Source organism: Lonchura striata, chromosome 10 (assembly GCF_050655825.1).
Source record: "Lonchura striata isolate lonStrDom1 chromosome 10, ASM5065582v1, whole genome shotgun sequence".
In the NCBI taxonomy this organism is placed as follows: domain Eukaryota; kingdom Metazoa; phylum Chordata; class Aves; order Passeriformes; family Estrildidae; genus Lonchura; species Lonchura striata.
In genome coordinates this window covers 4,737,063-4,759,120 of record NC_140712.1, presented here as the reverse complement: position 1 = coordinate 4,759,120, position 22,058 = coordinate 4,737,063, and the positions used below count along the sequence as shown (strand labels likewise).

Sequence of the window (22,058 nt, the reverse complement as noted above, 5' to 3'; positions counted from 1 at the left end):
AGGTGAAAGACTTCTCACCTTCTTAGATGGCTGTATTCTGCTTCCTTTGTGTGGAGAAATGCTCTCAAACATAAACAGGAGTGTGTAATACACTCACAAGGAAAGTTCCCTCATGCATTCATTTCTACTCTCAGAAAGTCCTTTGGTCATCAGCATCATCCTGCAGAGCTCGGGAGTTTGGCTTGTAGGGCACAGGGATGCCCCACAGCAGATGTGGGGTGGTGCTTATGCATCCAGTGGTCAATCAGCAGCCATCCAGACTGAGGTGGGCCATGCTCGTCACCAGTCAGTGCTTAGAACCACAGAGGGTTTCCAGCCCAGGTGGCAAAAGTCTTGCTTAGAACACAGAAGCATGAGGGGAAGTTTCTGCTTGCCCATGTAACTGTGAGCCAGGCTCTGTCCCTGGCTGGCTACCTAGAGCCGCAGTGTCTCTTTGACTTGAATCTGGAAGACAGTATCTGTGAAATCCCTGGGGCCCTTTTCAGACATCCACATGCTATCAAATAATCAACAAACCACTTATGCAGCCCTTAGGTGCTCCATTGTCCTTTGGTTTTATAGGCACCTGTGCCTCCTGGGTGCAGAGAGCAGCTGCCTGAAGCTTACAGGACTCTATTCTGCTAAGCAACCATTTAACACTCAGACATCATGAGACTTAATTTTTGTGAATGCAACACAGTACAGTAACTCTACTCTGCTTCCATCACCTCATCTAGGGGCATGTGTGTGCATGTGAATTCATTACTTTTTATACAAAAATTGGATAAAACTGTCTCTTTTGGCTGCCATGGCATTATTCAACATCTATGTTCTCAAAGGAGCTTAATCTCAGCAATGAAAAAAAAAAAGCAAAAGACAACTGCAAGGGTTTTAGCCAGTAAATTCACTCCGAATCCTTGACTGCCTAGATTTCAAGGCTTTAAAATCCAAGAGGACTGACAAAATGCAATTTGGCCTTTGTGCTTTCAACAATAAGCCATAAAACTAAGACCCTGGACCAGTTCTAGTCTCTGTTCATAGGAACTTACCCATGCACCAGTAAGTTTATTATAACTTCACAGAATTCAATCAAGTGGTAAAGCTTCCACACTGAAATTATTAACGAAAGGAACTTCTATCATGCCAGACTGCAAATGAAGCTTAGGAGAACAGCTTCAAGCCTGTAAGAAGAAAGTTCCCAGTTATTCAGGGTTGCTCACATCTCCAAAACCTGTTTTTAATCAAAACTCCTACAAGCTTGTTACATAGCTCATGCTTTACTACTTGGATAGTAGTTGCCAACTGGATGGAAACCTGACTTGGTATTTTCCAGTTGATGGGAAATTTTTCTGAAGGACATTTCCTTGAGCAGCATAACAGCTTAGCTTGAGCCTTCCTAGAAATGAAGCAGAGAAATTGCTGCTTTTATTAAATGCACTCACTGGCTTTAGACAGTTTGAGGCCCATGCCAATACCTTGCTGAAACCTCAGAAATGTGCATCAGGGCTGTTTTAGACACAGGTAGAAAAGGCAATTGCTAAGAGTGGCATGTTTTCTTGTAATGGCAAAAGAGCCCTTCTACTCACTGGCTTTGTCTCTACTACTTGCCTCTTCAGCTTGTACCAGCACCTACATCCACCACACAACTTCTTGGAGGTGGAGGCAAAACCTTTGTGGTGTTGGTGGGTTCCTGGTGCTCTGGGATATGACTTGTGCCAACATGTCCTGCAATACAGTGTTACTGACTGCTCAGCCTTGATGTGGCAAGACAGTTTTGTCTGCATCCCTGAGCAGCTTTGACCGAGCTCAAAGCCTGGCACTTTTTTGTGGTGTTCCTTTGGCACAGCTGATTGCAGACGCAGATCCAGATTCTCCTGAAGTGGAATTTGTTTATAACAAAACACCCAAATATTTTAATTTGAATCTTAAAAGAAGATAGAATATAAAGATAGATCCCTGCCATCCTCCCTCTTGGTTTTATTCCTACAGGGGGGTAGCTTCAGCTGCATCCAAACCTCAGTGAACTAATTTCAGCCCCTGCCTCAGTGTTGGCCAGTGTACACTGTATTTCACTGATACCAATAGAACTAAGGTCTCAAAAACAGTATCTGGCTTAAGGTTAGAGTGTGGAAGAAAAGAACCCCCGACTTGGATTGCTCCTTTCAGCTGCAGTATGGTATCTTGAGTGCTGATGGCAAAGAAAGCAAGCATGACCTGTCAGAGCAGACGAGACAGAAAATGTTTCTTTCCTCTTGTGGTTCTGTAGGCCACACTGCAATGAACAGAACAGCTGGCTGATTTCTCCACGGCTGTTCAGCAATCCTATCAAAGGGTATTTCTCTGCTTAGCTATGTGAGGGATGAAGAGACAGAGTAATTTTTCATGAATGTCCCAAGATGAGTAAGTTTTGGTCCCATTTTCCTATTGTGAGTGGTAAGCAGAATCCAGTGAACAGGACATATATTCTGCTAATGTTGAGCCTCTTAAAAATCTTATATTACTGTGTGACATGGAGCAGAAAAATTACTCTTGCAAAGATAAAAGTTAGTCAGATAAGATTGGATATTGCAATGAAATAAGTAGTGCTCCTAGTCTCAATCTTGAGACACTTCCAAGTCTGAAGAACTGAAGACTATCTAGGTCATATCTATTCTGGCTGCTCAGCTTGAATCCAATACTTGATAGTGCTACGGCCAGAACTCTGAGCCAGAACAAATACATTAAATGTGGTGGTTTTTTAATTATTGAGCTATGGCTCTGGTTTGTGAAACACCTCGTTGCTCAAAGAATTAAAGCTTGAATCACCAGAAGTGAGAGTTGTAACATGGCATCATAACAACATAAAGGAGGGGGAGTGAAGCCTTTGGAAATTCTCTTTGTCACAGGTGAGAAAGCAGCATTCCTCAGCTTTATTTTTTTTTTATTGCCCAAAAAAGTAAAATCTGTCAGATTCTTCTGGCTCTCTGATCAGGCCTGAGGTGCTTGGGTGTGATGATGATAAGTATTAGTGATGATCACGACGTTATTTGTCCTGTAGCAGGAAAGGGGAAAGATCTCACCTTGTCTTGTCTGGCTCAGCTTTAGCACAGTCCCAGCAATCACAGCATACACAAATTATTCCTCAACAGGGAGGAAGAGAGGACAAGAGATAGAGAGGAGGAAGAAGGAGAGAGGACAGAAAGAAGGAAAGAAGCAGAGCTCTGGGAGTTCTGTAAAACCTTGCCATCCACTTGCTCTCCATCCCTTCGTGTTGCCCTTGTAGGTGTTCCCTGCCAACAGCAGGGAAACTCCACACTGACTTCAGCAGAGGGTAAAAAGTGTTTCAGTCCTAACCAAAGCACTGCTGGGTTCTCAATTAAAAACACCCCCAAACAGCTGTGAGTTATGCCCAGTAAGTTTAATAACTGAGGAAACCAAAGGAAGTGACAACTACAAAATACAAAGCAGACATGAAAATTGATGGCATAAAAGTGGGAAGGAATAGTGTCTGAAATGAAAACTGAAAGCAAAATACACTTAACAAAGGATCTGGGTTCAGATATAACACACACGGTCACATACAACACTGCATTAGTAACAGCACACATAGATGCTCATTATACTGGGGGTTTTCACAGTTCTCCGCTTCATCCCAGATGACAAGTAAATTGATGGTTTTATTCTCTTACATAAATTCTTGTGCACACAACATCATCAGCACCAAAGGTCTGGAAAAGAAATAAAAAAATCAATCAAAAAGAGATAGAACCAGCAAACATTTAACACCATTTCAAAGTGTATTTTTTTTTACTAAAGTAACTAGTTCCACAGCACAAATACTTTTTCTTATGTCTTTTGACAGATGAGAGTAAAGAAAGAAATCATTTTGAAAGAGGAATGCAATGTAAATGACCTATTTTGCAAGGCAGGATGGATTTTGTCAGAATGATAAATAATGCATAAATACTTTTTCTGTAGCTTCTTGACATGAATTGATAAATAAACATGAGAAAATAAAGTAAATTTGGAATGTACTGTTGTTATATTTAGAAACAGTTGCAGCACTTTGAACTAGAAATGCTGAGGGTGGAATTCAGATGGCATGTTCCAAAGGTATTCTTTGATATTTGCAGATATAAATCCAAGCAGGCAAATGAAGTCAGTGGAGGAAAGATGAAGACCAAGAGAATGTACATAATGTGAACATGATGCTGCTGCAAGTGGCTGGCAGCCCCTCCTGGGATACCAAAGCTTCTCTTCCAGGCTGGAGTGTGGCAGCGTCAGTGGCAGCCCTTCCTGCAGGCGACTGCGCCCGTCCCAGTGAGTTTGTTAACCAGAGAAGGGTCTGGAGTGCCCTACAGTTATCAGAACAGGTAGGCAGGACAGTGCCTGGGGGGCTGTCTGAGAAAGCCACCTGAATCCCAAAGGGTTTGTATGTAATTTCAGGTCTGTCAGGCTAAAATTTGAGCAATTAAGCGTGAAGGAAACAACAGGGGCAAGAGTGAGGAAATAGAGACTGAAAAAATCTTTACATTCAGCTATATCAACAGAAGGTTTTGAGCTCAGCAACAGCAAGGCCTGAGGTGGAATGTCTGGCTGTGGTCACTACCAAGGTCTCACTGAAAAGCATGCATTAAGAACTAGCCCAGTGCATTATGAAAATTCAGCTTGGCTATTTGTTTTAGTGCTTTCTACACCTGTTTTGACCAATGTTTTGAAAAGACTTGGCTTTAAAACTGACTCTGGCTTCTATTTCGTTCACTTTGTTGGAGACATAAGTCAGTTAGTATTTTGGAGATACAGGCTTTGTTTTTATGCATGTCAATATCATATCAGTGCTTAATATATATTTTTAGATTATACATTAATACATCTGAAAATTAAAGGATGTAGATAGTTCTCTAGTGTCCACAGCACCAGCTGCAAATATCCTTAGTGGGGCTTCCTTCAACATTTCCAAATTTCAAAGGCAAAATTACTTCAGCAGGAGTTTTGCCAGAGAGAGGAATTAAAAGTCAAGACCATCCAGGGCTCAAGGTTTTCCACGGAGACTGTAAGATCCCCGCAACAGTGATTGTCTTTCACATCCAGGCACTGCTAAGCACAGGGAGGTTTGGGTGCCCTGCTGCTACTTCAACACAAGCCACAAACAGTAGTAAAACAATGTCTGTGTAGTGTCCCCCCGAGCTGGCACAGCCCCGGCCCCGCAGCCGGAGCTGCGCATCGAGAGCTGGAGCGCAGCTCGAATGAGAAGGGCTGCAGCAGCTCCTTGCCAAAACCCATGGAACCTCCCTGGAAAAATTTAGGTCTGTTCTTTCAGGCAAGTTAAGAGAGAAACCCCCTTCCCCTAAAGCTAAGCAACAGTAGTTATTCTCAGAACAGATCAGCAGGAACACTGCAGGGAAGAGTAGATGGAAATAGATGTGATGCACACTGCAAGGGAGCCACTGTAGATCTGAGCCTCTGAAATTGCAGTGCCCGGTGTGCTCCTGGGCAGAGCTTGCTTCTGAAACATCAGTGTAGTCTGACTGGCAGCTTCCTTGGAAGATTCACAGGAGGGAGTGTGGAAATAAAGACTAAAATTTGTGGAGGAAGAAAAAAGACACAAGGCTTTCTAGGAAAGCTCAATAGTATGGGTGAGTAGCAGCAGCACAGACTGCTGTGCACTCAGAGAGGCACAGCTCAGCATGTTTGTGACACAGGATCCTCAATTTGTATTTCCAGCATCCAGCTAGACTTGCAAAAATTTCAGGCAAAGGATTACATTGACATTACTCTGGACAAAAATCAAGAAAATATGGACATATTCAGGGAACCCAAATTTTAAAAAAATCAGTTGCTATACATATGGACTCCACAACACATCATTCTCACAGTCTGGAAAACCACTATAATTTAACACGATAATGTCTTTAAATTTGGATTGCAAAGAGATAGAAATCATGCAAAGCACAATTACAATTATTCTGGAGTACCATGTAACCACTGTGCACTTCTCAAACAAGTAAGACATCCTTTCCTTGAAGACCCGGCTTAGGCTATGTGGCCTCTGACCTGTTTCAGGAATAAACTGCATTTTTAGCACCTAGATTTCATACCTTATACACATTCAGATGATTAACAATGTAATTGAAGCACATAAAGGGCTTTATTAACACAGTAATAAGATAGGAAAACACCTTTTTTGTTTAAGTCCACATTGAAACAAGGTTTCAATGGTAACTCTCAGAAATGTCTAATGTACAGCTGGGCCAAGGTCAGGGGAGGATCCAAACCCAAAAGGTGTTATTCCTCTATTCTTCACATTTAAATCCTTGTATTCGGTGGTAGGATGAAGCAGGTTAGTGACTATGGTTTCAATTCTAGACTCAAAAGAAGTGATAATTCCTGTTCTAAGAAGCAGACTTTAAAGATTTCCATTATTCAAAGCAGTAGAAATTCCAAATGAAAAAAGAATGAGCAGTCCTGGCTATTTGGTGGTGAAGTTTCATCAGAGCAACTGAAAAAAAGTGCAATGCTACCAAATTGTAATTCACATGTAACAAGAAGATGCAGGATTTTCAAACACCACCTTCTCATTGGCTTGGAAATGTCCCACTTATATCATAAAATGCTGCAAGGCAAGGCTTCTATCTAAATCTAAAACAGGATTTTAGATTTGCCATGACTGCAAATTACAGAATTGTTTTCTTCACTTAGCTTGTCATAATCTGTAGCTAAGAGTCCAAAAGCACACTGCAAACAAAGCCCTGTGCAGGGGGATAATCCAATAAATTGACCTCTCTCAGTTCACTCAAAATCTGATGACCACTGACATCATAAGAGATTAAAAGAGAATTACAGGGCAATAATATATTTCTGTAGGAGCAAATCTGCTTTTTGAAGGCATTCTTTATAAATATTTGCTGAGGAGGCTTTGTGGTAGGTGGAGCACACAGTATAATGAGGAAGAGTGTGATTGAAACAATCACCTGGGAAAGATTACTTCTGCCAGTGTATGCAAAAATCCCTTTATCTGCTCATGACTAATCAAAATGCAGACAACTTACAAAAGAAAGACAGTATCCATCAGCAAACTGATGGAGAAAAGAAGGTACTACTTAAATGAATCCTCAGAAAAGGCTTTGTCGACCTGCACAATTCCATGCTATTTAGAATAAAGATATAAATTTTCACAACAAAGTCACGTTGCCTATTTCCATTCTCCTCCCAACTCCCATAAATTTTAAGAAAGAAGTTGATCCTTTAAGGCCATAGTCACTGAATGTGCAGCCCCTACTTTCAAACTTGGCTATTAATAGCAAATCACCCAATTCACAATCTCATGTTCCTCAGGATATCAATTGACAGCACCATGCCAAATTAGGTGATTTCTCGAGGGGCCTAAATGTCAGTATTTGCGTTTGAGCACTGCTATATTATGCAGTTTCCTCAAAGTTATGCAGAAGATGAATGACAGAGATCTGAGACAGTGGTATCTGCCAGTTTTAATTGAAAGCCAGTGCACAGAGGACATCAAAGCTACAAGTGGTATTACAAGAAGCTGCATTCAGGATCGGGTGCAGCCAAAATGCAAATGGCTTTGGCTTCTTTTATTGTTTGGGATGTGTTCCTGGCAAGGCTGTAGGAGTGAGCAGGGGCTGTAGATCCCTAAGCCCCCTTGTAAATCTGCTCATCCCGAAGAGTAAATTAAAGCATTAGGCCCCTGCAACACACACACATGCATTATTACAGGCTTCTGAACTTCTGTCAAGGCTGCTCTAAAGGGAACAGCAGCAATCCCCTCATTATGAGCATGATATGACTAGACCTTTCTTTTGATAACTGATTTTATGTAAGATCACTCTCCAGAAGTTATAGAAAAGTTAAACACTTAGGTAGTTTGCCATTGTTTGATGTAAGGCTAAGGCACATCACACATTTCAGCATTCCACTGCAAAATCTCTTTCCAAATCTGCATTGATCCTTCTCACATACTATGTTGAATTTCAGAAGTCAGCAAAATAATTGAAAAAATGTTCACTCGCCCATCTAGGCTCCACAGTTCACTAGCTTTGATCAACTATGGCATGATTTTTCTGAGGAGGGAATATAAAATAGAAACCATGCTTGAACCCGCACCAATGTTCTGATCTTTGACCCTTGCTACAATTGATTCTGAGAACCCCTGTGTGATAGGTGAACTGTGTAAAATGTGGTCAGAGGCTGTTTACAAAGCCCTTCCTCAGTAATCATCCACTTTAAAACATTTCTGTGTTACAGATTAAACTTAAATCAATAGAGGCATGAGCAGTCATGAAAGCAGCAATGCACCTAAGGTTTGAATATAAATGTGTCTCATTTGAATAGCCAATATTTGTAAGCAGTATCCTTTAACTTTGCAAAGAGCAGATCTTTTGTTCTCCTGACTTACATAAGTGATTGATAGCTCATTAATGTCCCTGACAAAAATACACAGCAACAACAACAACATTGTGAGTATAATGAAAAGAAGAAAAGGCACTTAATTCCAGGTCATAATTTTCAAACAAATAAAAGAAATATATATTTTTTGTGTTATATTCCAATCTTGATTGCTCAAATGCTAATCCAAGTATACTTTATGAATGTAGAGTTGTAAATACAGATATCCTGACTCTGTGTATAATCCTAAAGTACAATACAATATAAAGATACAGTCAAGACAAATAAATGTCGACTTCAGTGGGGAACTACCCTTTCCACCCTCCCTTGCTTGCACATTCTATGTAATTTTTATCTACACTGTTCAGTAATTCTGAAAATGCAGTGCTGAAATCCCAAGTGCATCAGATGAGATTAGAATAAACAGCTTTGATAAAAGATACTGCAATGTTCTAGTTTTAGATCAATGTTCTAGTTTTCAGACCATCTTTTTACAAAGTAAAACTTGATCCTCCTTCCCTCCCTTGGCTGAAAGAATTCTTTTTCTAAGAGGACTTCAGGCCTACATCTGTCATTGTATGTGCCAAATATTATTTATATACTAATAAGAGCAATTTTTTTTCTCCATGCTGCAAGGAGCTAAGGAGAACTGAAGGTAACTGAAGGTAAATATAACCTTTGCTAACTAAATAGTGTGTTCTCAACATCTGTATACCAGAGGACATGATGTTACTTGCAAGACCATCATTTTACTCCAAGGAAATATCTTTGAAGAACATAAGGAGTTCTTCTGCCAGGATGCAAGAAAGATTGATAATTATAGAGTAATATGGTTTCTATTTTAGCTCTGTGGAAGTCATGGCAATTAAACACTGGGGTTTTTTTTATTATATGGGCTAAGAAGTGCATTTTATTTAATATGCTGTGTTGAAGAAAAAATATATCCTTACACTGGGAAAATACCATAATCAAATTAATACCCTAAGCAATGTAGGATTTTAGATCAAAATTATATGGCAAAGCTCCAACATTTATGGAGCCAATACTAACAGAGTAAAACTAATTTCTTACCCCCTGCCTATTACCCCAAGCCTTTCTTCAATTCATGCCTCAATCTAACACAGTTTACATTCTTTCTTGAAATTTCTTTCATACTGGGTATGACTTTTCTTGATTTCTTCTGCAACCGCATCTAATAGTGAATAAGGAGTCTCAAGACCTCTTGAAATAATTTTTTATGATAGAGAAACAGAAACAGAGCCTTACTGAAGCGCATCAGAGAGAGCAAAGGAACAGAAAACATTTCTTAGGTAAGAAGGGAGATTTAAGAAGCGTGAAGATGGAAATTGTTAAATATTTGAAGCAATATGGACAGCAAAACTGAATGAGAATGAATTTCAGGTCCTAAAGATCCCTAAGAAAGCTCTGAGGGTGGAAGAAGAAAGAAATCAATTTAAGTTGAATCTGTTACATACAAGCATTTTAAAGTGGTTGGTTACTGAAGAGGGGCTTTAAGAGGAGGAGGAGGAGGAGGAGAAGAAGAAGAAGAAGAAGAAGAAGAAGAAGAAGAAGAAGAAGAAGAAGAAGAAGAAGACAGAGATCTGTTCTGTTCTTCTCATTGTGATCTTGGTTTTGAAGTAAGATATAAGTGGAGGTTTGCAGACTCAGATCCAAGGAAATTTGCCAAACATAAAATAAAATAATCTAATATGTTGAATCTTTGCTTACTGGAGTGATGAAAAACCCAAATACAGTGGAGAGGTAAGAGATCAATAGAGTCTTCTCACTAAGGGCCCTGATTCCTACCTTGTTCCCTTTTACAGGTGCTGAAAACACCTCAGCCACTCCCTTCAAATAGTTCAGCTTCTAAAGCCCAGTTCTCTGAAGGAATGTTCTGGGGCTTTAAAATTAGGGACCACAAATAAGAAAATGTCGCTTATTCTCTTCTGTCTCTCTCCAAACAGTAGAACCTTTTGTTGTCTCCCAAAAGGGTTAATTTTTAGCTTTTATTTTTTTTCCAGAAGGATCATTTCAGCTTCTGCAAAGGACCAGAGGTCTCACACCACCATTACTCCCAGAAACACCTCATTGCTGAGCTTTCGGCTGTCAGATCTTGAACATCAACCCATGTCTTTAGAAGATCTGAACATTCAGTCCCATCAAATGTCATGAGGGCTTGAAAATGCTTGTCCTGAGGATGAATTATTGTCATAATACTTAATAAAGCAAAAGAGGTCACTATGCTCAAAGAGGTAGGAGAATGAAACTGTATTTCATATTGAAAAGTAAAAATACAGAAAGAATGATCTGGATCACTTGGAAACAAATACCAAATTTTCATAATGGCCACGGTAAAATCATGCATTGCAATCAATGAACGTAATTCCAGCTTGCCTGAGACAGGAAGGGGATGGGTCTGGGGAAATGGAAACCATGAAAGTGTTACCAAAGCTTTGCGTATAAATCAGGATCATTTCAAATAAGAGTAGGGAGAGGAAATCACCATAACATCAGGTGCTAGATTGCTAGCAAAACAAACAGTACATATCATTCTGGCTTTCTTAGTTTAAGAAGGAAATTGATAAATTGGACAGGGTTAAAAAAGCACTCAAATAATGATTCAATGAAAGCTTTCTTTACATTGAAAGACTCAAGGTCTTCCAGTAGTTTAGCTTCACAACCAGAAAGTTCTTCTAAGAGGTGGCTTGATCTGGTGTTAAGAGAAGTATTTGCAATAACAAATTCTAGGCATATTATCAAGGTTCTTTTATACACAATGATGGAATGACTGGAAGTTGAATCTACACATACACCAATTAAAAGAAATATGTATATTCTAATGCCAAGGAAATTAACCAGAAAATCAACTTATCAAAAATTCTGAGTTCCTATAAAAGAAAATATGTTAATAAGAAGCAACTTGTTCGAATTTATATCCTAATTGTAAAAATAATTAATTCACAAATTTCAACAGACTGCATTAAACAAGAAAAAAAGGTTAGATGGCTTTAAATCTTTGAATCCCTCTGGTTTCTGATCAAAGTTCATTATTCCTCCCCAGCAGGGTAAGTTCACATTGCTGCTAGCAGGAGGCAATTGTATTATGAGCGGCTTTCTTGCTTTGCTCGGAGCAGTGCACTTTATTTAACAGCTGCCTCATCAGCTTGTTGCTTAAGTAATACACTACAGAAATGTATTGTTAGAAAGCTGGAAAAGTTATAGTTGAGAATATTTTGTCCACTGCATTTCATCTAAAGATGCAAAGCAGAGATCAAAGTACTTTGCCTGCTAAAGTTTTGTGATAATATATAGAATTCCAGTGGTTGAATCAAAAGAAGTTATGCAGCATTGGAGTATTCATTCATTAGAAACCAGTGTGATTTCACTAACAGCACATGTCCTCATATGGGTAAACAGTTCCAAGATGTCTGCAATAATATTAACACCTTAGAAGATTTTTGTTTATGCTTGGTTAGGCTTGAGTCCTGTTTTTGTTTCAGATACGATCTTAAAAACAGAACTCTATCTGCTTTAGAGAAACACTGGGGAGGCTGTTTGTTTTTTAAAGTGCAGAGGGTTAGTTAGTGTGATAGTTAGAAATAAAACCTCCCTGCTTTGATGTTTTCTTACCTACCACTCCAGGAGCCTGTCTTCCATGTCCAAACTGATGAGGCATAACAGCCTAATCAACTATTTATCCAGAATTCACTAGTTAGAACATGTGCAATAAAATGATCTTGAACTCGAGCTGAACTGTGCTACTGTGTCTTTACTCAGATGCAGATACTGCATTATCCAGATTAATATGGAGTGACTACTGAGGAAGGATGCAGCAAAGAGAACTCTGGCAGAAGTAAGCACAATGTGAATAAACAGACCCTGTGTGACTGGGGGGGCACGGCCAGGCAGTTGCAGAGGTGCTGCTCACAATGCCCACAGTCACACTCTGCCAGATGGAAGCTCACTGGGGGAATATAGCCTGACAGCAAATGTGCAAATCTCTGTATTTCTATGAAACTCAGGAAGGCAATTCTCAATCTGACTTGAAGGTAATCAGGGAATTGGGCAAGGTGGCAGAGATATGGGAGGAAATGACATATTTTCAGAAACAGGAGGGATTAGAGCATACTCACAACATGCATATATTTCCTGTTATGTGCCATATGACCATGGATAAGAAGCAGTATTATGCACATGCCTAAAAAGAAGATTCTCCAGAAATGAGGTCAAATGCCTTGATCTCACCAGAGAAAATTTGCAATAAATCAAGCAAATTCTTTGATGATGTTGTGAATTTACAGAGCAGAAGTGGCCAACTGGTGATTATTCTACCAGTATTAGTATGGTGAAAGTTTTAACAATTGAATGTGAGTCAGAACATGCATATAGATCCATTTGTTTAAGGGAAAAAAAAAAAGAAAGGGAAAAAAAGCAATGTATTAATTGTAAGGTAGAGGATTATAAAAATGGCAGTCTTCCAGATGGATTTAAGTAAAGAAAAATAATAGCTCATATTACTAAAAAAAAACCTGTTAATATGTTACACATATTGAGGGAGTTCAAATTTCTTACCAAAATCAGCTCATCATTAGCTAATTCTCGAGTCCAGTATGTTTTGGGACCATCTCCCTCAATAAGAGTTTGTTTGCAGTAGATCTTGTTTTCATTCTCCCAAGTGGCCAAACTCTACAGGCAAGAAAACCATTAGGAAATATATTAATTATATTCTCCAGCAGCATAATACAGAGACAACAATGACAAGTAGTGAGAATAATTGCTCCACTAAAGGAGCAACACATAGATAGTCAAAGGCAAAGGAAAAAAATAATCAGTGGAAAGTGGTGAAATAAAAATTAAGGTGTGATGGGGCATTTTGGAACGAGGAATAATATATTAGTAACAAAGTAATTGCAAATGTGTTTTTTCAGTGTAAAGACACTCAGTTTCCATCAAATGCTTGATGTTGGGTAGTGTAATTTAGGAACATGCTAATGTAGTTCCTGCATTCCCAAGCATCTTTGTACACATATGATTTGATCTGACATGTTATTTATCAATACAAAGTCCCCTAAGAGTAAAAGCATAAACAACTGTATATATCATGTTGTAGTCATACATAATACGGTATTTTTCACTTACAATCTTTCCTGCTCTACGGCACTGTGCCAAGTTAACTGTGTATTAAATATATTGAGCTATCAAACTAGAATAAATCACAGCTAAATTTAAAAAAACATTGTAAGAATTCAATTGTTTGTCGCTTTACTTTTTTAAGGTTGTGAATCTGGAGATTGAAATACCCTTGGACATTTTTCAAAGCATTTGAATAATGACTATGAAACCACTGAAAAATAAAAGAACCTGAAATGACAGGATTTTGTTAAACTTTCACAAACAGGCAAGCCCTGACTCTGTTGCTTTTCATTCAAGCACTGAACTATTACTCCACAGTGCAATGGAACAGCTGTGCAGAAGGATGCCCTGTAATGAATGTTCAAGCAATCACTTTATAGCTACACAGGGGAGACATTTACTAGTCTGTGATTATATACATCTACATATACATGTGTGTGTGTGCATACGTATGCCTAAATTCAAGTTAACAGTTCCCAGACTTTCCAAGGGAAAAATCCCTTTACTTTGATCTAAAATTAGCTGTTTAGTTTTTGAATATTTTTCAAAACAATAGATTTTATAAACCAACAAGCCATCTCAAATGGCAGTTCTAGAAGCTGTGCCTTGAAGTACAACCATATATGACGCCCTTTTTGTCTGCACAGACAATGGATCAAGTTAGTTGGCAGTACAAAACCCTCCACCCCATAAAGTATATCAAAATCTATCACCAGTCAGCAGTTTTGCCAGATACTGCAAACTACATTCTGGAGTATTATTTTATTATCTGTCAGTTTCTGCTCAGTGGCCACATCTTGGTTATATACACACAGCAGCAGAACTTACTCCTGAGAGTGGACTATAAATAATGTCACAACACATGGAAAAAATTTACTTCTTCACAAATCCATTTCTTTACAGCTTTCATAGCTTACAGCCATAATTATTGTTTTTCCATCTGCAGCAATAAATCCTTCTCTAGGCAGCGGGTCACATTTATTGTATATGCATTATGTATGAAGACACTTTTGTTGAACAAGATAAATTAACAAAGCCTGCAATATTTCCTGGACAAACTGTTAAATATATGATAACTCATCCTAGAGAGTAAGTGGATGTTCTAAATATTCACTGACTCCCAGAATCTGCTTCCTTTTTCATAAATTTATGTTGATAGCAATTGCACTGAAGACTGTATGTTCTAAATTTTTAGTGATAAAAATGGTCTCAAAAACTCATCCAAGACTTAGGAGAGATCATATTTTGAAAAGTAGATTATTTCACCAACACTGGATATATCCTTATTTGAGACTACCTTCTGAGAATCTTTATTTGTACTTCTTTTATAAGAGTTTTATATATACTTATATATACTTCTTTATAATTATGAGAGTAAACTGTCTGAAGAAATGCCTTCAATAATGGTTTTCAAAAGGCAGCTATGACCACAGCCCAGTTCCCCAAATCTCAGATCCAACATCTCTACACCAGCAAGAACCTGGTATCAGATGCTGCTGATGCAAATTCCCCTCCACGGCCTCAGAAGTGGTTACAAAGGGTCTCATACACAGAATCAAGCCCAAAACACTGCAGTGAATGCCCTCTAATGCACTTCTGCTCAAGGAGATGGTGTAATTCTGGCTGGTATAATACCTGCTGAAAGCCTGTCATACACTGTTAAAGAGCTATCTATCAGTAAACTGGGCATATGCACTTGGCAAGGGTGTGAAAGAGGATTTCAGCCCCAACCAACAGTCTGTGGTCCTGCTTGAGAACTCATCTGATTCAATCTAGGACAAAAGCTATGTCAGATTTGTGCACTAAATCCTGACTCTTGAGGTCTCTCTTGCTCCACCAATTCCCATGTTTGTGTCAGGGACAGAAGCTGGGGAGAGCTTTCACTGGAGCTGAGGGGAGAGGGAAGCAAAACGAGAAGAAGTAAACCCTGCCAAGCTGGAAACCAGACATCCGAACTCTGCTTTCAGGATCCATAATGTCCCGTTGCCTTGAGATTTCAGTTTTGTCCTGAAAGAGGGACAAGAGAAGCGGTGACCATCAAGAACCCTCAAGAGCGTTTCAAGAAGAGGGTGGAGGACAGCAATGCCACTGCCTGCGTACACGAGCAGCAATGTGTTTGTCCCATCTAAAAAGAACTTGGTAACACATACACCCCCCACACATATGCACACGCCCCAGCTCTCCTCCTACCCTGCACTTTCGTCCATCCACCGTCTCCTCCTCAAAGCTTTCCCCGATTTTGAAGTTGATCTCAGTGGTGCGGACAGTGGTGGAAGTTTTGATGTAGAACTGGTCCCCGTCCTGGCGGATCTCCACATGGGGTTTGGAGGCGGCTGCCACCGCCACTTTCCTGAGCATGGCATTGACACCTGGGTGAAGCAGAGAGGAAGCGCAGCTTGAAGTCGCCGGCCGTGCCCTGGGCCGAGCTCGCCAAGCATCACACAGATCGCGGAGCGGGGCGAGAGGCCGGGGCACGGCGCGTAGCCGCCGGGCGCAGCTGGGGCGCCCGGGAGCGCTCGGCGGCTGCCGCGGCCGCCCCGCGGGCTCGCAGCTCCCTGCGGCAGAACGCCGGGCCAGCGGCAGCCCAGCTCCCCGGGCAGGACCGTGCCCCGGCCGCCCCGCCCCGGGCAGGGCTCTGAGCCGTGCCCCGCAGCGGCGGGAGCCTCTCCCGGCCGCGGCCGGCGCACGGAGCTCTCCCGGGAGCCTCGGACACCGGAGCGCCGCTGCAGCTGCCGCCCCGCGTCCCCTCCCGCGGGACACAGCCCGCTGCCCGGCTCCCCCGCCACTCACCCAGCGCCTTGAGCAGCTCGTCGAAATTCTCGCTGCTCCTCATCTTCCAAGTGCCTGCGAAGTTGGGCATTGCGGGGCGGGCGCTGCGGAGGGCGGAGGGGACGCGGCGCTGCTGCTCGCTCTCCGGCTCAGGCACCTTGTGAGTTGGGCGGACCGCGGCGGCAGCGGCAGGGAGAGCCGGGCACACCCACCCGGCTCCCCACCCCTTCCCTCGGGCCAGCATCACACCGCCAGACAGCCATCCCCCTCCCAGTCATGGCCATCCATCCATCCATCCATCCATCCATCCATCCATCCATCCATCCATCCATCCATCCATCCTTCCTTCCTTCCTGGCCTCTCCATCCACCACCGTTTGTCGCCTGCCTTGCAGGCTCTGCAGCTGCCTCTGCTGGGCTGCCCAAGAATGAGAGCCTGATTGTCACTTGTCCCACAAATGAGGTGGACAATGAGGCTCCAGAGGCAGGCAAGGAAGGCAGAGGGCTATCCAACCAGGTGCCAATCTCTCCAGGCTCACGTTGGGCTGACCCCAGCACGGCAGGGCCGAGGCACAGCAGCCCATCACACCTCACCCTGAGCCCCCGCATGCACGGGCCACCCAGCTGCCAACCTGCCCCCAGCACTGCTCACTGGGACAGCCAGCAGCTCCAAAGGGTGGCAGGGAGCAGAACTCTTTCCAGGATAGGGAACTGTTGTAAGGAAGCTGTCACTGCCCTGAGCCAAGTCTCCCCTTTGAGAAGGGTGAAGGACAAAGAGATACACAGCACCTAAAGCAGTCCCCACCATAACCAAGCATTCCCAGTGCTCTCTGGCACTGTTGGAAGCAGGAAGATGTAGGTGCAGAACTGGCATCAGGAAGAACAGTGCCCGTGGCAGTCACAAGCTTTTGTGGAGAAACACAGCAAGCTATTTCACACTTACTTAAATTAGCACCAGTGTGCTGAAGATTAGACTGCTGTTCTGAGCCCCTCATACTTTCCATGACCTTTTCCATTGTCTTTGCTTTGAATCCCTCAGTTTCAGGTCAAAAATGCTAGATTGAAGTTCTTTATTGCAGCTGATTAATCCACATGATAAGGTGGAACAGAATTTGACAGGTTAAGGCATATGGAGTTTTTCTGCTGCTGTTGTACATAAGGGAACAGTAAAAACATTCGGAGGCCTGTGATTTCCCACTCAGAACAGAGTCAGATGTATTTTAATTATAGGAAAAACTTTACTGAACCAACTTCATGGTACATTTGCAATCATTCTTCACTTGTTAGATTCTATAAAATGAACATGTAGGTTACTTGAGTTATGTATAAAATGTGTTTACTCCTGGAAAATGAATAGTTCTGGGAGTTACTTTAGTATGTTAGACAGGATTCTATATATGCTGAAATTTGCTCTCATTTTTTTATTCCAGGAAGAACTTCACCTGAATAAGAACCACAGAGCAGAACCAAGTACTTGTCTGTTGATTGTCACTCTTTTTCTACTGATTTTTGTTTCTGCCTTTCCAGAAGAACACCCTGGAGACCTGGCATAGCTCTTTAATGGAAATATTTTGATTAAAAATCTGGTTTTCTTCCAGGAAATGAATATTTCCTGGAGAGGAATATATGTTTTCAATAACAGGGTTTCTCTAAAAAGAGAAACAGAGCAATACAAACCCAAAACAAGAGCCAGAGCATGAAGTATCCTTCAGTTATTTTAGTAAATAACAATAAACTAATTTCCATCTGAAATACTTCATTTAAAATTTCAAATCGCCTCAAAGAAAAGCACTTAAAAAAAAAAGACACACAATTTCCTATTGCAAGTAGGTTTAAGATTTTCAAATGTAAGGCTGCAGGCACAACAAACACATACCAAGCCTGTATATTGTATGAAACCCTGAAGAAAAACCCTGCTCAGACCCTCAGTTTCAACTTCCCAAATGCACAACTGAAAACATGCTACCTGCTTTGCTTCCAGAATCCTGCAGAATGCATACACCTAGAGCCCAGTGGAAGTGTTATGGCTCACTCTTTGCAGGACAAAGTCCTTAGCTATGACAATGAGTATGAGCAGCATAAACCAGATGGGAGCTCCTATCTCTACATGAGAAAATAAATCAGCTCAGAAGATTTTAAGGGAGGACAGTTTCTTCTTTAAAGGACCATTGCTGACCTGCTGATACAAACAAGAATTATTCCAGCAGATGTGACCTGAGAGAATGTCTGTAGGATGTAGGATGCATGTTCTAGGTGTTGCACTGTGGCCATTGACCTATTCCATGAAGACCAAGAGGAAGCCTTCAAAATACCCTTCAACTAGAAAGTGCATCAGGCTGGAAGGAAGAAGTGCCTTCAGTCAATTAAGGCTCTATGCTGCAATAGCAGCACATTGAGCTATTTATCCTAAATATAGAGGTCTTAGATTACATTTTATTTACGTTTTAATCTTAAATACCATGAGACAGTGTTCTACCTACACAATATAGCTTCTAAAACAAAAACCCAGTTACACTCTAGAGTATCTAGCTGCCTCTCTGTGGCAATGTGTACAGATTCAGACCTTATTCATACAGAGAGGCAGTTTCTTTTCAGCACTGTGTAATGCAGACTTAGCGACTATTCTGAATTATTTTGAATTAGACTTCAAAGTTCAAGTCTGGAAGGAGTTGCTCCCCTCTGAGAGTGAGGGTCTGCTCTTGCCAGCATGGGCAGGAGACAAGCATGTGCATTTCCAGAGCCAATGACTTTCCTCTCCCCCAGAGTTCTTCATGTACACACAGTAGTTGAACTGATCACTAACAGTCATTTCCCCCTTAATCTTTGAGTTACACTTCTTTTTGTATCCTTTCAGCGTGCTGCTTCTCTTTTCTTTTAAATAATTTATGGTTTTGCTCTGTTCCCAAAAATAAGCCTTCATGTTTCTCTGGCTTTACTAATTAATTTAGAAGTTAAACTCCAAAGTCAAAAGGAACATAAATTTGCTCCAACAAAAGTTTAAAAGCAAAACATCTCTAGTATTTATGTCCTTTAAGACAGCCAAAGCTCAGTGAGAAAAATGATCTTTCTGTTTTTCCATTTAGTGTTTCATGAAAACATTGTGGATTGTAATCCCATTGCATGGTGCAACACAAATCCCCACTTAGACTGATAAGGCAACAGAGTGAGGAGTAACTTAAATGGTAACAAATTTCACATGGTTTATGCACTAGTTACACCAATTAATTATGTATAAACTAATAAATTATATAAAAGTCAGTAAGAGCTGAGCTTCTATTTTACAAGCTGTGATCATATCAGTTAGCTCAATGCTATGAGACTCATTTGCATGCTGAACTATTTGAAGGAGAGGGAAAGAAAGATAAAAAAGAAAATATGGAAAGAAGCTTAAAGGAAAGGAAAACAGAGGTGTGATGTAAGACCCATAAAGTATATAGCACCACCATAATAAAAAAAATTAAGACAGAATGTGAATTAGGATCAGTTCACTGCGTATTGGATCACTCAAATGAAGGACAGAAATAACATCACTCTGGCAGACATGACTCAAGTGTCTACTGTTATAAAGTGAAGATCAGCAAGTTATACTGATTTGTATTTAGCTGAGAATGTTGCCCTTGGACTTTTACTTTAGTCCAATTCATAGATCCTTTTTCCTACCACAGCAATAGGAAATGTTTATCAGGTCATGCTGAAATAACTTAGACTAAATGACAGTTTTACTTTTCTTTCAATCTCCTTCTGTATGTAGTTCCCCATTAATGTTATGAAAAACAGTTTGATTTTCAAAACATGTCCCTCAGCACTTTTTCCCCTTGGCATTTATTTTATTTACTTGAATCCCTTGAGGCTGATCCTTTCCTACAGATGTACCTAATTAATCTTTCTAACAGTGCCTCTAAGACAAAGGAAAGTAATATAGGTACAGATGGGACCAGGGTACTCCATCACCTATACAAATAAGTGACCAGTGATGTGACCAAAACTATCCCCTTGAGGTTATTGACTGACCACTGTGAAGTCACACAAGGCTCAGTGTAAACAATAGGTTTTTTTTACTAAGGTGGTTCCCCTAGAAAGGAAAAAAAAAAGAAAATATTGGTTTAAGGGACAATGTAATAAATTATTTCTGACATGAATAAATTGTACAACTGGAAGGCAAATTGCCATCATAAATTTATCTGCCAAATTAATTTACAATGGGCCTCTAGCATGACAATCGGTGAAATGTCATATGATGTGTGCAACATCAATAGCATTTCTGGAGTGTTGCACCATATATTCTACTGCATCCTTATTAAGTTGAAAGAATACTGACTATTCCCAAGCTGAAATGCTAGAGGGATTTCCAATGCCAAGCTATCCTTTTGCTTTTTGAGACCTAATTAATAGGAAAGTAACTGAATTCTTGCATTGTTAGAGCCAAACAGGAAAGTTTTTGCCAGTTTTATGATCAGTAAGAAAAATAGATAGATTATCTTAACTCTTTCACTGTAATATTCCCTTTCATGGGGAACTAATTCATCTGTGTTCTTTCCCACAATCAGGCTTTAAGCTGGCCACCTGCTCTATCTTCTGATGTGCTACAAGGATACAATAAAATTGAGAATTGTTTCCTTAACTAAAGTAAAATTTTCTTCTCTGACTCTGAAAACAAAGAGAGTTTGACTGTCATTTCACTTGGGCATAAATTCTGCAGACTGCTGAGCAACTTGATCCTGATCCAGCAATGCATATTAGCAATGTAGTAACACAATCATCATGAATTGTGCTTTAAGGGTGCTCATGGGTGTGTTTTCCTGGGCCAGTACCAGAATAAAGCCACAGACGTCAGGAATGAGGAAAATCAAGATTACTCCATCTCAAACTAATGTTCTGTCTGTAATATAAATTAGTTTAGAACACTGCTTTGGAAAACAACTTACAAACTGTTTAATCATTTTGAAGAAGGGCCATACTGAATATCCAACGTCCAATATAGGTTTTCAGTAGCTGAACCTTTTACCATACATTTGATCATTTGTAACGTAACAAATTTGGGCATTGACTGAGAGTGTGAGGAATGTAAGTGACATTACCTTCTGTCCAAATTGCCCAGCTACCACCAGCTGCCTTGAGCAATTCCTGCCTCTTGAAAGTCAGATTCTGCCTGTGGCTTGGCAGCTGAAAGGGAGTCATCAATCCCCAAGCCCCTCTGGTTCAGACAAAGCAACATGGCAGAAAGTGACAGCTTAGAAGCAACATTAACAAGCTGCCAATTTTAAAATACAGTATTGGATGAACAGGAAGGAAAAAAGACTATTCACATGATTAGACAGAGCTTTCTGTTTTATTGGCCAAAACAATGTAATTCAGAAAGAAAAAAAGGAAACCAAGGATTTATTTGAATCCATGGCCTGAGGTGAAAGGCATCCTCTCCGAAGAACATTACATATGTTTTAATGGATTTTTTTGTGGAACTCTTAGTCAAGGATGGCTCTCTGAATGATGAAGGTCATGGAAAGTCCCAATAGGTTTTTTCACAAACTAGCAAATAAGCCATTAGCGTTGCTGTCTCTTACCTCAACTTTCCTTTTCTATAGCTGAAGGAAGCTATTCAGACTGATTCGACTAATTTTGGGAATGTTCCTCTTCAGCACAATACCTTCACTTCAGACAAGATAACAAATATCTCTTTAAGCAGTAGAGTTACTGCACCAGCTCACAGGCAACCTAAGACAAGGACTAAGCCAGGAGAGTAGAGGAAGTGAGGTAGGAGCTTCCTAGCCTCCTGAGGTTGGGATACACTAGTCTACA

At 40.6% G+C, this 22,058-nt stretch overlaps 1 protein-coding gene across 1 annotated transcript; it reads right to left on the bottom strand.

The window, feature by feature from the left end:
• Nucleotides 1-3,357: 3,357 nt before the first annotated feature.
• Nucleotides 3,358-16,669, bottom strand: CRABP1 (cellular retinoic acid binding protein 1). The gene is made up of 4 exons (XM_021546799.4): nucleotides 16,285-16,669; nucleotides 15,685-15,863; nucleotides 12,934-13,047; nucleotides 3,358-3,686 (listed from the first exon to the last, which is right to left on the bottom strand). The coding sequence occupies exons 1-4, from the start codon at nucleotides 16,505-16,507 to the stop codon at nucleotides 3,636-3,638; spliced, it is 567 nt and encodes a 188-aa protein (XP_021402474.3). The 5' UTR covers nucleotides 16,508-16,669; the 3' UTR covers nucleotides 3,358-3,635.
• Between the last annotated feature and the right edge of the window lie 5,389 nt (nucleotides 16,670-22,058).